The 17,150-nt window shown below is 40.3% G+C and overlaps 1 protein-coding gene across 3 annotated transcripts in view; it reads right to left on the minus strand.

The window, feature by feature from the left end:
* LOC427010 (zinc finger RNA-binding protein-like) overlaps window positions 1–17,150 on the minus strand; it is a 108,622-nt gene that overhangs the window by 14,413 nt on the left and 77,059 nt on the right. For 2 of the 3 annotated variants that reach the window (XM_015300457.4, XM_003640563.6), the window contains 9 exons: window positions 16,761–16,952; window positions 14,892–15,177; window positions 14,048–14,241; window positions 8,398–8,517; window positions 7,271–7,416; window positions 6,760–6,922; window positions 4,111–4,316; window positions 3,702–3,852; window positions 2,809–2,950 (listed from right to left, as the gene is read on the minus strand). In XM_015300457.4, the coding sequence (XP_015155943.1) occupies window positions 2,809–2,950; window positions 3,702–3,852; window positions 4,111–4,316; window positions 6,760–6,922; window positions 7,271–7,416; window positions 8,398–8,517; window positions 14,048–14,241; window positions 14,892–15,177; window positions 16,761–16,952 (1,600 nt within the window). Of the gene's footprint in view, window positions 1–2,808; window positions 2,951–3,701; window positions 3,853–4,110; window positions 4,317–6,759; window positions 6,923–7,270; window positions 7,417–8,397; window positions 8,518–14,047; window positions 14,242–14,879; window positions 15,178–16,760; window positions 16,953–17,150 lie in introns of all 3 variants that reach the window. The other variant, XM_040655250.2, reaches the window with a different exon arrangement.

The raw sequence follows: 17,150 nt of genomic DNA on the forward strand, positions 1-17,150 counted from the left end.
GTTTCATATTTTAGGATTAACTATTTAACTAAATTCAGACTCCTATCCTACCACCCTGTTACGCTAACACACAAAATTGAATTAATTTACAAAACACAATCACAGATTCTCACCCTATGTAACATATTTATTACTAGTTTAAATATAAGGGGTTAATCTTCAGGTAGACATGCCATGTCCACACTACTTCTTCATTAAAACTTAACAGGTATATAAATTTTGTTAAATTTTATTATGTGAAATACTTATTAGCCAATCAACCATTTCAAAACTAGTGTGAACACTGCTTAATTCTAGGAAAGTGACAAAGACAAAAAGAAAACAAAACAAAACAAAAATCAAACACGAAGTATCAGTAAATGCTAGGACTATGCATCCAAACTCCCTCCTTTGTAAAGTATGGCAGGTGTGACACCGAGCTTTAGAAAACCTTGGTCAAAAATCCTTCCAATGTCTTGGCAGCAACCCCTGACAGGAATCAAGTCCCTCTGCTAGAAGGCTTTGGACCAGGGCTGTTAGCTAAGGATAAAAAAACAAAACAATACAAAACAAACACAAGTGCATACACATATGTGTTTATAAATATGTACACTTTGCTTGCTGAAGGAAAGATTCCACAGCAGGGGTTAAAGAACTTCAAATATATCAGATTTGTTAAACTGTCAAACGCACAATACTGTAAGGAACAGTAGCTATGCGATAACAATTTTATTTCACACAGTTGTTTGGTTTTTTTTAAGCCTTTAATCATGTAATGAGATTATTATACATCACACATGATTCTACTCCATGTGCAAGTCTCAGTCTCATCTTTAATCAAATTGGTTCTGCCAGTAAAGTCTTCCTTATCACCTGAACTAGCTCCCCAAGCAAGCTAAAAAACCGAAAACTTTAAACCATTGTAAGACAAAGAGCATGAGAAGCTGCAGTAAGAAATAAAAGAAGCACAAATAAACAGTTTACTTTGCAGCAAATAAGCAACAGTCTTCATAAAGCCTTCTTTGCTGCAATAATTTGCAATACCGTCTTCTATTTTCTCTCATTTCAAGAGTGAACTTTACTGCACATTCATTTTATACTGCTCAGTGTCTTGCAAAGAAATCTAACTTGATTTTGCTTTCCTAGAGGTAGCACTGCATTCTACAGTGAATAAACTCAGAATGATAATTTTAACTCGTGTGGGTCAGACAAAAATACAGATTTGTTTCCTTTAGGAGGCATAAATTAAGGGATTGATTGTAGGCATTTGAAATTTAATTTTAGTCTGTATCATAAAATTTTAGGCCAGAAACAATTCAGCTGAAATTGAGTATTGTGGCAGAATCAATACTGCACTTTTGCACAGTACATTAAAGTAATTAACATGGTGTTTAAGGTTAACAACTTCTAATGATTAATCTAATTTAATAATCAAAGCTCTTAAGTGAAAGTATTCCTTATGAATGTAAGCAATATGCAAAGTCTGATTCAGCACAGACAAACCAAGAGTCATGTTACACTTAAGACTGCCAAAAAACTAGTATTGGTTGGGTGTGACAGTACACGTACAAAAAGTTTATAGTTAGGTATGATATGCACAGATTAAATATCATGTACAAAGCACTCAAAGACTCTTCAGAAGTCATCCAAATTACAGAACACATCTTGAAAATTTTGTTCCTGATTATGCAGGATGACTTTGTTAACACAGTTTGCTTACGATGCACTAGTCACAGGTAGAGAACATTCACTAATGCAGTATAAAAACCTGAAATATTTTAGAGGACATGTAAAGATGAATGAAATTTAAAAAAAAAGTGGTTTATATAAATACATTTATACACAAGCACGTGTATACATAAATATATACAATTTTTTCAATCTGCATGAGAGGCATTAAGATAACCTCAGATTCCCTATTTGTAGGTTCATGGTTAAACACCAGAACCCTGTTTGCCATGATGTCTTTCAACTATGAAAATACAAGATTAAGAGGAAACAAATGTTAATTTTATCTGACCCATAAACAAAAAGAACCAATGTACAGCAGATATTAATCATGCTTGTTGGCTTAAAAGCTTTTGGAGCTTTGAAAGTGTTAAATAATAGACCGTAAAGCAACACTGCTGGCACCAGAGAAACTGCAGACTTCAGAAACATAAACTGATTTACAAGCTACAACTTCTGCTTCAGTTCAGTTACAAAGCTGTTTCTTATTGTACTAGTCAGTTTGCCAGTTGGATATAAGACTGATTGTAAAACCAGGAGTCTAAATATACTCACAAATAGCACTCCAGATTAAAAAGCAACCTCAGAGAGCTGGAAAAAATATTTTAAAGTTAGAAGCATTATTACCATCAAAAGTATTAAACAAGTGCATTTTAAGTGCCACTGATCATTGGAATGCTTAAGCGATGGCAATACTGATCCATTTTAAATCCAAAACCATGTGATTTGGTTTTCTAAAAGGATAAAATCTTTTTCTTAGGGCAAGACTGCCCTAGAAAGCCAGTTTATAGACACTTCTGATAAAAAAGTTAGTTGTCCATGTAATTTTATGAGAGGAAAAATTAGTCAAGATTGTACCTTTTCCAGAAAGCTGAGGTTGGACATAAAGTTAGATTTTTTTTTTTTTTAATAAGTAAATGCATAATATCAGCATTTATTTTAACCAATTGTTGTTTACCAAGACTGGTTGTTGAAAAACAAGGTTTCAATCAGTGTTAGTTGTGCCAGCATGTTACCTTCCAGGACCTTAATGCCATCTTAAGCAGAATAGATGAACATATAAAAATACGTAAGAAGTAACATCTTTAACAACTTTCCAACCTCCATCCCTCATGTTCTCCTCCCGAATTACTGGAGATGTCAGTGTGATAGTAACTTGCATTTTGGGTTCCACACATGAATTTAAAATTATTGCTGCTTCTGGGACTGCACACTTGATATCGTATTTCTCAGGACTTATTACCTAAATATTTGGAAACAGATTTCTATTAGCACATGACCAAGAATAGTATGGAGAAGAAAATGGACATCAACATAGTCTTTTAAAGAGAAAGACAGAAATGCAGTAATAATTACACGAAGCAGATACTTGTATATTCAAAGAAGCCACAGTATATGTAATTTATATATATATATAAATATAAACATATAGGTATATAGATATATATGGACTTACATACTGTTACAAAAAGATTAATGAAAATACACAGCAGTCATCAAGCATGCAAAAGAAGAACTATCCATAAAGGAAATTCATATGCAAAGTAAATTACATAACACACATTGTGGAACTACAAAGCATATATACTGGAAACAGAGTGAAATTAATGGATAACATTGACCTTCAGGCAGTAAGCTTCCTATAACACTGCAGTAACTGGGCAATAGAAAGTCTTCCTCTGATCATTTTTATTTGCCAATTAAATAAAATTATTAAATGATGATTTATATTACAGCACTAGCATAAACACCTAGACACTTGTAAATACACAATATACAGAGAGCAAAACATACAGCATGGTCACTGAATTTAGAACAAAACACTCAAAATGAACAGAAACTGAACCTGAGCTATGAAATGCAGCAGTCAGGCCTGCAGACGTGACTCGAGGAGAGATTTTTTTTTTTAAATAAACTGCATCTTTACAAAAAATAAAAAAATAAAAAAATGAAATAATGAAATAATAAAATAATAAAATCTAAACACTACTTACCGCGAGTTGTTTGGGAAGACTTTCAACAATATGGCTGAGTAGAGTCTTTGAAGGCTTCTCAGCACATAACAAAACAAGATTGACGTTTTTGTCTCCACGGAGCAGCAAACCTTTAGCCAAAACGCCTACCCGTAAAACTCCTTTCAAAGCTCTGTGAAGTAAATTATAGTTAGAAGTTGCATTTAGAATAATATGAAAACCTTAAAATTAATCCTGAAGATAGAAAAATGAAATAAAATTGGAATATCCCATCTACTCTTGAGGCCACAGTCCTCATCAAAATTTGCCATATCTAAACCTAAATAGAAAAGGATCCCTGGAAGTCACTGAGAAAGTACAAAAAAGAAACAACAAAAACATTAAATGACTTTTAGAAACAAAAGATTAATTTCTTAAAAAATAAAAATACCTGTCTTTACTACTGTCTTTTTTATCATCTCCCTCTTTGCTCTTGTTCTTTTCATGTTCAGTCATGTTGTCAGAAACAAGTTTCAAAGCACGCTCAGTAATAGAAACGATTTTTTGGACTGCCTGCAGTTCCTCCTCTGTTGGATATATTGTTGCATGTTTGGTCATCACATAGCGGTCATCAGAGGAGTCAGGGCGGCGTAGAGGCTAAATGGAGGAACGAGTGTATTTTTGAAATGTGGGTACACTTCAAAGTTCACAGAATATTCAAACCTCAAATCACTTAAATGTAACAAAACATGAACTGAGAAGTCCTTAACAACTTACACTGCTCACAAACAATCATGTCTGAAGAAATATGAACTGCATCAAAATAAAACCAATTATGAAAGCTACGGATACAAAGTACTCCTCACATAAATATCTAATGTCTTTTTATCAATCAGGGAATACTTGCATACTTATTCACTGCTGCAAAATAAAGTATCTATAGTTGTTTTCATAGAAAGAAGAATTCAAATATGAAGGGACTTCTGAAGGTCTATAGACCAACTTCCTGTGCAAACCAAGATCAAATTGTGTGAATCTATGTTGTCTCAGCTTGAGCTGTCTCACCACTGTGAAAAGCCCAGCCTGTGTCTTTATAAGGCACAGGCATTAGAAGGCTATGAGGACCTAGTGAAGATCTCTCTTCTCCAGGCCTTCGTCTCTCCACACAGCACACGTGCTGCAGCCCCAGCCAGTCTGGTGACTCAACACTGAAACTGCTATGATTTATCGAAGTCTTTCTTGTGCTAGAAGGAGCCAAACTGAATGCAGTATTACAGTTTGGGTCTAATGGAAGTTGATCACTTTCCATCATCTACTGATTATGCTCCTGTTAATTTGGATCAGGATGCTGTTGGAATTTCTTGCTGTCAGGGCACACTGTTGGCTCATGTTCAGCTTGCTCTCAGCCAAGATCCCTAGGTCCCTTTCAGTAGGGCTGCTACCCAGCCTATCACTCCCCAGCCTGCATCAGTGCTATTTGTCTTTGAGAATTCTATTGTGTCAGCCCATTTCTCTGGCATGCCTAGGTCCATCTGGATGGCAGATCTGCCCTCAAAGGCATAGACTCTTCTCTCACGAGTGGTGTTCCCCAGGGGTCGGTGCTGGGGCCTGTCCTCTTTAATATCTTTATTGATGACCTTGATGAGGGTATTGAGTGCACCCTCAGTAAGTTTGCAGATGACACCAAGCTAGCTGGAAGTGTTGATCTGCCTGAGGGTAGCGAGGCCTTACAGAGGGATCTGGATAGGTTGGATAGCTGGGCTGAAGCCAATGGGATGGGATTCAACAAGACCAAATGCCGAGTCATGCACTTTGGCCACAATAACCCCAGGCAACGCTACAGGCTTGGGGCAGAGTGGCTGGAAGACTGTGTAGAGGAAATGGACCTGGGGGTGTTGATTGATGCTAGACTGAACATGAGCCAGCAGTGTGCCTAAGTGGCCAAGAAGGCCAATGGCATCCTGGCTTGCATCAGAAATAGTGTGGCCAGCAGGAACAGGGAAGTAATTGTCCCCCTGTACTCAGCACTGGTAAGGGTGCACCTTGAGTACTGTGTCCAGTTTTGGGCCCCTCACTGTAAGAAAGACATTGAGGCCCTGGAGCATGTTCAAAGAAGGGCAACAAAGCTGGTGAGGGGTCTGGAGCACACACCTTATGAAGAGCGGCTGAAGGAGCTGGGGTTGTTCAGTCTAGAGAAGAGGAGGCTCAGGGGAGACCTTATTGCTCTCTATAACTACCTGAAGGGAGGTTGTGGTGAGCTGGCAGTTGACCTCTTCTCTCGTGTGACTAGTGATAGGACGAGAGGGAATGGCTTCAAGCTGTACCAGGGAAGGTTCAGGCTGGACGTTAGGAAATACTACTACTCTGGAGGAGTGATCAGGCACTGGAATGGGCTGCCCAGAGAGGTGGTGGAGTCACCGACCCTGGTAGTGTTTAAAGAGTGTTTGGATGTTGTGTTGAGGGACATGGTTTAGCGGGAACCATTGATGAAGGGCGGATGGTTGGACTGGATGATCCTGTGGGTCTTTTCCAACCTTAGTGATTCTATGATTCTATGATTCTCGCCCCAAACTGATTTAAGTTTCATGTCAGCTGTGAACCTGACAAGCATGCACTCCATCACTTTCGGATGATTGATAAGGTATTAACAAGACAAATCCCAAGATAAACCCATGTAGTACTCCACGTTACCGTTCTCAAGGTAGAGTAGGTCCCACCACTTACCATTATCCTCTGAGACTGATGATCCGACCACTTTTTACCCATTTATTTGTCTACAATTATAGAATCATAGAATAGTTTGGGTTGGAAGGGACCTTCAATCATCAAGAAGATAACACTGTATAATGTGATTAAACATAAAATTATACACAAATCCATAAAGATTTGCATTTCAGAATAATCAGTCTTTGAGGCACCCTTTTGTCATATAAGTTGACTTATTTTGGAAGACAGTTTCATTAGCATATAATTTTTTATTCACTATCCAAATATTTTATTGAGAAACACTGGAGACAATGCAGCACTGAATGATTCATAGTCCCTAAGTGTGTCTCCTGGTAAGTAAAATTTCATTTTTTTTCCTCCTCAAGAAACTCACAGCTGGTCCTTGGGGCTGAGGAGTCATTCCTGGTCTAACTCCCAGCAGGCCGAGAGGTCCTGGAGGACCATGAGGATATCCTCCATCTGGTATTCTGCGACGATCATCCCAGTGATACTGCTCTTCCTCCATTCTCCTCCAGTACATGTCTTCTTCATATCGTCTGAAGTGCATCAAAGTATTTTCTTTACATAGTTGTTAGTACTTCCAAGCATTCTAAATGAATTCTTAGATGTCTTCACTAATTTCTTTCTAGTAGTCATGTGCAACTACTAGGGAACTCCAGAAAATAAGTAAAAATGAGGCTGTTTATAGCAAAATAATTCTAGTAAGTCTACATTCCTCAGAGGGCCTGAACACTAATAAACAAAAACCTCAAAGTTTTAATGACAATTTAATTTAAAACAAGACAGTAGAGTTCCCATAACGTTCAAAAGAACAAACTACAGAAGCAGTCAGTTTTAGATTAATGACTGCAGCTTTATCTCATTTATTTATACAAATGCATTACCTCATTTCCATCCTCCAGCGTTCTTCCTCTTCTCTCCTTCTCCAGTATTCTTCTTTCTGCATCTGTTTCCTCATCTTTTCTTCTTGAATTTTTCTTGCTCGAATACTGGGCTTTACTTCTACTTGTAGATCTGGGTTTACTTTTTTCTAGTTCAGAAAAAAATAAAAAGAATGAAATGTTGGTTTTTCTCTTGTCATCTCAATGTTACTGTTTTTCTAGAATCTTTAACACACGCTGCTTGTCTACAATAAAATCAAGGGGAATAAAATGCAGTTTTAGAACTATATTGAATGAATAGTTGAAGAAACGTGTCCACTATTTTAAAGAAATAACAACATATTACAAACAGCATGAATTCCCTCTTCACCTGCATCAGGATTAAAGCAATTTAAAATGAAAATACTTCATGTAACAGCAAGTAATTTGCTGTTCATTCTGTAGCTGGATGACTACTCTGTAGCCTGAAAAAAAGAAACATTTCCTCTCCACTACTGCATGCTTCCTGATACCATTCCTGAAGGATACCTCTTACAGACACATAATTATGAATTACTGAATACATTTTTTCTATTAAATATTTCCTTTCATCCCTTTCATAATTATGCAGATCCATTACATTTCCTGTGATCACAGTACATTCTTCCTACATAATTTTGTAATAATCAAAATGCAGACTATATGCCAGTACAGGTCTCTCTCCATTCACGACTGAAAAAATATTCAACACTTGTTTCTCAAATGTCTCCACGAAGGGTTTATGTGGTCTACTCTGCCAAAAACATTAAGCACTACTCTTTTACACCATTTGAAATGAATAGTAATCAACATAAGAGAACCTACTGTTGCTTGCATGTCGTACCATATTTTAATGTTACAAATGTTCCCAAAAGCAATGTTCAAAATATTATTTAAAAAAAATATCAAAATGCATTTTCACAGTCTACATGATTTCTTTAAAAGCTATACTCTGAAGAAAATAAACTATAAGGTGAATGTATTTCTTTATCTTTTTTATGTAATGTTTAATCATAGCACTTGCATTGGCTATTCTTCAAATGTAAGACCATGCAATTAGTCAGCTGACACCTGGTGGATTTTCAGATAGAAGCATAAGCATTTCTTCTAACCTTATACTGAAGTCTGTGTCGCCTCCCTTTTAAGTGCATCTCCTTGGCATTAGGATCATTAAAACTGCATTCACAAAGTTTACAGTGAAAGCGGATCACCTTTCCTTCATCATTTCTTACCTGGAAAATAAAATTATGACACTTTAAATCCAAAATTGATGCTAAAATGAAATTAATTCAGAGACAGTGGATACTGTCTACTCATCTCAACACACACTAAAAAGTTCACTCAATAACTGAAAGAAGGCAAACTAAAAGACCTCGAGCGGATCAGCTTCAGAGCAGAAGCTCACACCGAGGGACACTTTGCAGAAAGGCAAAACCATGGCAGAAAACCATGAAAAGTAGCACAAGGAGAGCAAGGGAATCCCCCACTCCTTTCCAAGTGAGAAGAGCAGAGCCCCTGATGAAAGAAGACTCTGACATGGTGCAGGTGGAGCCAAGAGTGACGTGGCCAAATCCCTGCACATACAAAGGCAGCCCCTAGGGAGCACAGTGACCCAGAGCACTGTGATTAGGATGTGCAAACGGCATGGCATGTCAGTAGGGCATGGTGCAGCAGTTTGCACAGGCAGGGCAAGCAGGGAGGATGCAGTCTTCCTCCCCACTTGAAGAGACCAGTCCATCTAACACCCACTGCCTTCTCAGTGGAACTAGACAAGCCATGATCTCCACTCGGTGAAAAGCCATTGCCAAGAAGACTGTAGTAACCCAGACTGAGCACCCATGCAAACATGCAGCTATCCAGGTCTCTGGCTGCAGGGAGTGACTGAGCCTGGCACAAATATTGGGGGGGTAGTGGGGATACCACCTGTGTGCAGTGTGAACAGGTGGATGACCTGCTCAGCCTGGTGACACAGCTAAAGGAGGAGATAGAAAGATTAAGAAGCATCAGAGAGCATAAAAGGGAAATAGATTGGTGGAACCACTCCCTGACATCCTTGCAAGAGAGGCACCAGGGCAACACTGCATTAGCGGTGGATCCCCTACCCTCTCACCATGAAGCAGAAGGAGGGGACCTGGGAGACAAGGAGGAATGGAAACAGGCTCCTGCTCAGGGTGGCAGGTGGCCCTGCTCCCAGTCTACCTCACCTTCCCGGGTGCCCTTGCACATCAAGGAAAATTAATTAATGATGAGAAATTAATGATGGTGATGATAGGGTTGAGAGCTTATGGGTCAGAATAAAAGCAAAAGCCAATAAGACTGACATTATCATGGGAGTCTGCTACAGGCCTCCCAACCAGGATGAAGAAGTGGACGAGACACTTTATAGACAGTTGGGTGAGGTCTCAAGGTCTCTCCTCCTTGTTCTTGTGGGGGACTTCAACTTTCCAGACATCTGCTGGATTTATAATACAGCAGATAGGAAACAGACACGGAGGTTCCTAGAGTGTGTGGGAGATAACGTCCTGACACAGCTGGTGAAGGAGCCAACAAGGGGAAGCAAAATCCTGGACCTGCTGTTTGTTAACAGAGAAGGTCTTGTGGGAGATGTAAAGGTTGGAGGCCGTATGGGGCACAGTGATCATGAGATGCTAGATTTCTCGATCCACGTTGAACCAGACAGGGGAGTCAGCAGAACTGCCAAACTGCCACCTTGGACTTCCGGAGGGCAGACTTCAGCCTCTTTAGGACCGTAGTTGAGAGGGTCCCTTGGGAGGTAGTTTTGGAGGGCATGGAAGCCCAGGAAGGCTGGGAATACTTTAAGTAATTTTAAAGGTTCAGGAGCTGACCATCCCCACGGATCAGGATAAGGCCTTAATGCCTTCTTTGCCTCAGCCTTTAATAGTAAGACTCGTTATTCCCTGAGCACACAGCCCCTTGCGCTGGTAGATAGGGATGGGGAACAGAATAGGCTCTGCATGATCCACAATGAGATGGTTTTGGACCTGCTCTGAAAGCTGGATGCTCACAAGTCCATGGGGCCAGATGGACTGCACCCTAGAGTGCTCAGGGAGTTGGTGGATGTGGTTGCCAAGCCACTCTCCATCATCCTTCAGCAGTCCTGGCTAACCGGGGATGTCCCAGCAGACTGGAAACTGGCAAATGTGACGCCCATCTTCAAAAAGGGCTGGAAAGATGATCCTGGTTGCTACAGACCTATCAGTCTCACCTTGGTGCCGGGGAAGGTTATGGAACGGATAATCTCAGGAACCATCATGGACCAATTAACGGTCAACGAGGGGATCAGGCCCAGTCAGCATGGGTTTATGAATGGTAGATTCTGTTTGACAAACCTGATTTCATTCTATGACAAGGTGACCCACTTAGTGGATGAAGGTAAGGCTGTCGATGTGGTCTACTTGGACCTCAGAAAAGCCTTTGACACTCCCCCACAAAATTCTCGTGGAGAAGCTGGCTACCCATGGTTTGGATGGGTGTACGCACCGCTGGGTGAAACACTTGCTAGACGGCCGGGCCCAAAGAGTTGTGGTCAATGGAGTTAAATCCAGTTGGTGGCTGGTCACGAGCGGTGTCCCCCAGGGCTCGGTACTGGGGCCGCTTCTATTTAACATCTTTATTAATGATCTTGACTAGGGGATTGAGTGCACCCTCAGTAAATTTGCACACAACACCAAGTTGGGAGGGAGCGTTGATCTGCCAGAGGGGAGAAAGGCACTACAGAGGGACCTGGATAGACTGGATCGATGGGCCAAGGTAAACTGTATGAGTTTCAGTGGGGCCAAGTGTCGGGTCCTGCATTTTGGTCACAACAACCCCAGGCAACCCTACAGGCTTGGGGAGGAGTGGCTGGAAAGCTGCCCGATGGAAAGGGACCTTAGTGTACTGATGGACAGTCGGCTAAATATGAGCCAGCAGTGTGCCCAGGTGGCCAAGAAGGCCAATGGCATCCTGGCTTGTATCAGGAATGGTGTGGTGAGCAGTACTAGGGAAGTCATCCTGCCCCTGTACTCGGCACTGGGGAGGCCTCACCTCGAGTACTGTGTTCAGTTTTGGGCAACTCAATACAGAAAGGACATTGAGGTGCTGGAGCAGGTCCAAAGAAGGGCAACAAGGTTGGTGAATGACTTGGAGACTATGCCCTATGAGGAGCAACTGAAGGAACTGGGGCTGTTTAGTCTGGGGAAGAGGAGGCTGAGGGGAGACCTTACTGCTCTCTTCAAATACCTGAAAGGTACTTACAGCGAGAACGGGGCTGGTGACAGGTGACAGGATGGGGGAAAATGGCCTCAAATTGCGCCAGGGGAAGTTTAGGCTGGATATCAGGAAAAACTTCTTTACAGAAAGGGTTGTTAAGCACTGGAATAGGCTCCCCAGGGAGGTGGTTGAGTCACCATCCCTGAATGTGTTTAAAAACTGTTTGGATGTGGTGCTCAGGGACAACAGTGGAGGGTTGTTAGAGTTAGGGTAGTATGGTTAGGTTGCGGTTGGACTTGATGATCTTTAAGGTCTTTTCCAACCTGAGCAATTCTATGATTCTATGATCAGGTATGAGGCCCTGGGACTTGAAGGACTGGTAAGTGAGGAAGGTGAAGAAAGCCCATCCAGAGGGCTGTCTAGTGTGAGGCAGACAACCCTACGCCTCAAGACAGCCTCGGCTAAGAACAAAAGGAGGGTGATTGTCATAGGCGACTCCGTTATGAGGGGAACAGAATGCCTGATAAGTTGACTGGACCCTACTCACAGGGAAGTCTGCTGCCTCCCTGGGGCCCAGGTCAGGGACATCACATGGAAGCTCCCTAGTCTGGTACAGCCCTCTGATTATTTCAGGTAGGCAGTGATGAGGTTGCAGGGAGAAGCCTAAGGGCAATTAAGAGGGACTTCAAGGCATTAAGGCTGTTAATTTATGGAACAGGAGCTCAGGTGGTGTTTTCCTAGATGCCTTTGGTAGCAGAGAAAGATATTGAGAGGAGCGGGAAAACCCACCTGATCAATACATGACTAAGAGGCTGGTGCCATTGAAGGAATTTTGTTTTTTTTAATCATGGGGCAGTTTATTTGGCACCAAGCCTGATGGTGATGGATGGAGTGTACCTGGGTCAAAATGAGAAAAGGATTCTAGCCCAGGAGTTTGTGGGGCTCAATAAGAGGGCTTTAAACTAGGTTTGAAGTGGGAAGGGGATAAAATCAGGCTTGCTAGAGATGAGCCTAGGGGCAGTACGCCAGGGTCAGGGGTGAAACCAATAGCCCATCTGAAGTGCATCTACACTAACACACACAGCACAGGCAATGAACAGGATGAGCTAGAAGCCATTATGTGGCAGGAAAACTATGACTTAGTTGCCATCACTGAAACATGATGGGATCATTCTCATAACTGGAATGCTGTAGTGGAGGGCTATAAGCTCTTTAGGAGAGATAGGCAAGGAAGGAGGGGTGGCTCTCTGTGTCATGGAGTGTTTTGATATCATAGACCTCAATACTGAGAATGATAATGTCGAGTTCTGATGGGTAAGAATCAGGGGGGAGGCCAACAAGGCTAACATCCTGGTAGGAGTCTGTTATAGACCACCCAACCAGGATGAAGAGACAGATAAAGTGTTCTATAAGCAGCTGAGGAGGGGGTCAGCAAAACTATTGCCTTGGACTTCCAGAGAACAGATTTCGAATTGTTTAGAATGTTGTTTGGGAGAATCCCTTGGGAGTCAGTCTTGAAGAGTAAAGGGGTCCAGGAAGGCTGGACTTCCCTCAAGAAGGAAGTCTTAAAGGCACAGGAACCAGCTGTCCCCCTGTGCTGTAAGATGAGCCAGAGGGGAAGAAGATTGTCCTGGTTGAAACAAGGAGCTTTTTGTTGAGAGACAACAAGAAGGAAAAAAAAAAAAAAGAAAAAAAAAAAAGAGAGAGAGAGAGAGAGAGAGAGAGTTTATTATCAGGTTGGATATTAGGAAAAATTTCTTCTCAGAAAGAGTGGTGAGGTATTGCAATGGGCTGCCCATGGAGGTGGTGGAGTCACCATCCTGGAAGCAGGAATGGTTTTAAACTGACACAGGGGAGGTTTAGGTTAGATATAAGGAGGAAGTTTTTCACCCAGAGGGTGGTGACACACTGGAACAGGTTGCCCAAGGAGGCTGTGGATGCCCCATCCCTGGAGGCATTCAAGGCCAGGCTGGATGTGGCTCTGGGCAGCCTGGTCTAGTTGTTGGCGACCCTGCACATAGCAGGGGGGTTTAAACTTGATGATCATTATGGTCCTTTTCAACCCAGGCAATTCTCACTCTGTGAGGTGTTCAAGAAAGGTGTAGATGTAGTACTGACTGATGTGGTTTAGCTGGCAATATTGGTGATGGGTTGATGGTTGGACTTGATGATCTTAGTGGTCTTTTCCAACATTAATGATTCTGTGATTCTAAAACTCAATTCCACCAGAGACACTATTGTGCTTGGCAATGGAGAAAGAACAGTTTTTCCATTCCAAACACACAGCTTTAAACTTGAACCTGAACATATTGAGTTGAAGTTAATAATTGCAAACCTGCAAATAATGAAAAATTCACATCAGACTGTGATCCTATAGACTTAGTCCACATTTCATGCTATCAAAATGAAGAACACCCCACTGAGCTCAAAACAAACATACACAATACAAAAATGTAAACATATGCACAAGCCTTTCCAGGTTCAATGCCTTGTTTCACGATTAACAATTTTTCACCAAAACAGTTAACCCACAATTTTTCATATCAATACCTCTTCCACATAGTCATGGCCCACAGGCTGGACATCACTTTGCAAGGCAGCAATAGTTGTAGGAGTTACTGGTTCAGTTGCTGTGTCTGGTTTTACTTCTTGTGTTTGTATTGTGGCAACAGGAGTTGTTTTAACACTTTCAGCTGATTTTGTTTCTTCCAGTTTACTTCCTGTTGTCTGAAGCTTATTACCACCTACAAATCAAAACATTAAAATTTTTAACTTTCATAACATGAGAACATGATTACGTATGATGTGCAGACTGAAGACTTTATTTGCAAGCATCAATGTTCTGGTCACAGCATTACAAGTCTTTTAAAACTAGTCAAAACTTAAACATATTTAAATTACAATTAATCATATAGTATTTTTATTAGCAAAAGTACTGTGCTCTCACTGTCGAAACTGCATAGGTCTTTCCTTCAAGAGCAGGATAGATTATTTTGGAACAGCTACTTCTCATCTCCGAAAGTTTGTCATGTTCATTTCAAAACTTTTCATGTTACATTTTCACTGCTACAAGGATATTTCAGTTGCCCAGTTACCAACTGCCAACCTGCCTTAACAGCCCAGGCTATAAACTAAAATTAGGACCAGCTATACTATAAACTGCAATAATCCAGCAGCTACTACATAAGAAACCAAAGCACTCTTATGAAGAAAGGTCAGGTGGAGACAACAGGACAGAAAAAAACATAAAATTGTGAAGCAAAACTTTTATATGCATTTTTATTTTCAGCTATCAGTAATTATACACAACAGAGTTACTCATGCATGGTTAACTAAATACATTTATGCTAAGATCTTAAAAAAAAATAGATTAAAGACTGACTTCTGTACTTGCCAACAAAGTTTATTTTTGGTGTAGATATTTTCTTTACAGCTATATTAGCAGTGATTGAAGATGTTTTGTTGTTGGATGCCATGTTAAGTAGTGTGTTTCCCACAGGAGTAAGAATTTTCACTGCAGAGGATGCAACAGAGTTCACAGTACTGCTGCTAGTTGCCACATTTGAAGCAGAGGCAGCTGGTTTGGAAGCAGATGTGGATGCTGAGGAAGTAGCCTGGGTAACCACATTTGGTTCAGTTGAAGGAATAGGTTTGCCAAGTTTTGTGTGCAATTTTACTACCTATAACAAAGAGAAATTCATATAATCTCCCTGGGACAACAAAACACCACAACAATATAACTAAATAGTTACTACTTCTTAAGAAGTGATCTTAGCAAAAAAAAGATGGATGTAAAAATTTTTGTCACCTGTAACAAGGAAATTCTTTATTGTCATCTCAGACTGTTTATTTCCATTACAAATTCAGACATATACTCCAAAAGCTACGTGGATGAGAACAGAAAGTCAATAAACTAACAAGCCAATAAAACAGAAGGATGTATTTTGCTCAAACTGTTTCAGTGTTACTGCTTTGTTGCCTGGTTGCTTTTTCTTCTCTTCAAAAAGAGTAGTATGTTAAACTGTTTTGGTGCCAAATACTACTTGTAAATAAAAGTTATTTAATTCAAATTCAACAACACTGTCTCTTTTGATCACTACCTTTTAAGAATATTTGTACTGAAAGAACTGCCAAATTACATAGCAAAACTGATGAGATTCCTTAGATAAATGTTGTTTTTCTCTCTTTTTTAAAAAAGCACATCTGTAGAGATGATTAAGGAGGATGTGAGAGGTATAACTCAGTGCTCTTTAGAATTCATAGAAAACAAAGAGATACATGCTTATTCTTGAAAGTAATGCTTAAGGATAAAATAGCACTACATTTGGTGACATCTGACCATCACCTGAGAAAGAAATGCAAGTGGTTCAAAAAACCAAACATACAAAATGAAAACTAAAGATTGGGAAAGATTTCAAAGTAGCAAAAAAAAGTCAGCTAGACACACCTTTAATGCAAACATGTTTAGACAATGATAATGTGTGTACAACAGTATACATACACTTCTTAGTTTTTAGTGCCTCTCTATCTATAGGGAAGAGAAAGCTACATCCAAATGTATGAGGACAATATATACCACATGACATATACCTATGCAATTACTGTACACAACCCAAAACTTTAATAATTTAAAGTATTTATGAAAGAAAGAACACTATACATGTCTATCTAAATTATAACATTTGCTCTTAATCATAGAATCATAGAATGGTTTGAGTTGGAAGGGACCTTTAAGATTATCTAGTTCCAACCCCCCTACTATAGGTAGGGATGCCTCCCTCCCTTTAGACCAAGTTATTCACAGTCCCATCCAGCCTGGCCTTGAATGCTTCCAGGGAGAGGGCATTCACCACCTCTCTGGGCAACCTGTTCTAGTGTCTCACCACCCTCACAGTAAAGAATTTCTTCCTAATATCTAGTCTAAATCTACCCTCTTCAAGTTTAAAACCTTTTCCCCTTGTCCTGTCACTACCTGCCCTTCTAAAAAGTCCCTCCCCAGCTTTTCTGTAGGCCCCCTTCAGGTACTGGAGGGCCGCTATAAGGTGCCTTCTACTGGAGCCTTCTCTTCTCCAGTATTTTTCTCCTTTCTCCTCGAAATGCCCAATCTAATAGTGAGTTTAATTATACATTTCAAACAAAAAGCTGAACACTGTTAAACAAAATTAATCAAATTATATTGTTTCTGCTCATTTTCTCCCCTCTAAGATGAGGGGAAAAAAAGTACAACTGAGTTGTGTAATAAAAACAGGAAAAAAGCTCTTACTTTCTGATGCTTGGCTCCTCGGATATGGGCAGCATATGCATCTGCTCCTGTACAAGACACATCACAAAGCTCACAGCGCAACTGATTCTGAGTTCCACGAGCAGAAGTGCTGCCGTTATTGGTGTTCTGGGAAGCTTTTAATGCTGTTTCTTTCTTTTTGTGTTTCTGGCCTTCTAAGTGTTCTTTATAAGTCTGTTTAAATAAATAATACACACACAGCTGCCTTTATAGTGCATGTTCATCATTCATGTGAATACATGTAGTATAGAAAATAGCATAAAATATATGCTTTGTTTAAGAAATACTTGCTATGCTAACATTTCTTTCATATGACATGCTCTAAGGCATAAGCAGGCTACTTGTAAGACAAATTCTCATCTTCTTGTGGTT

The sequence above is a fragment of the Gallus gallus genome, chromosome W (genome assembly GCF_016699485.2).
Source record: "Gallus gallus isolate bGalGal1 chromosome W, bGalGal1.mat.broiler.GRCg7b, whole genome shotgun sequence".
Classification (NCBI taxonomy): Eukaryota; Metazoa; Chordata; class Aves; order Galliformes; family Phasianidae; genus Gallus; species Gallus gallus.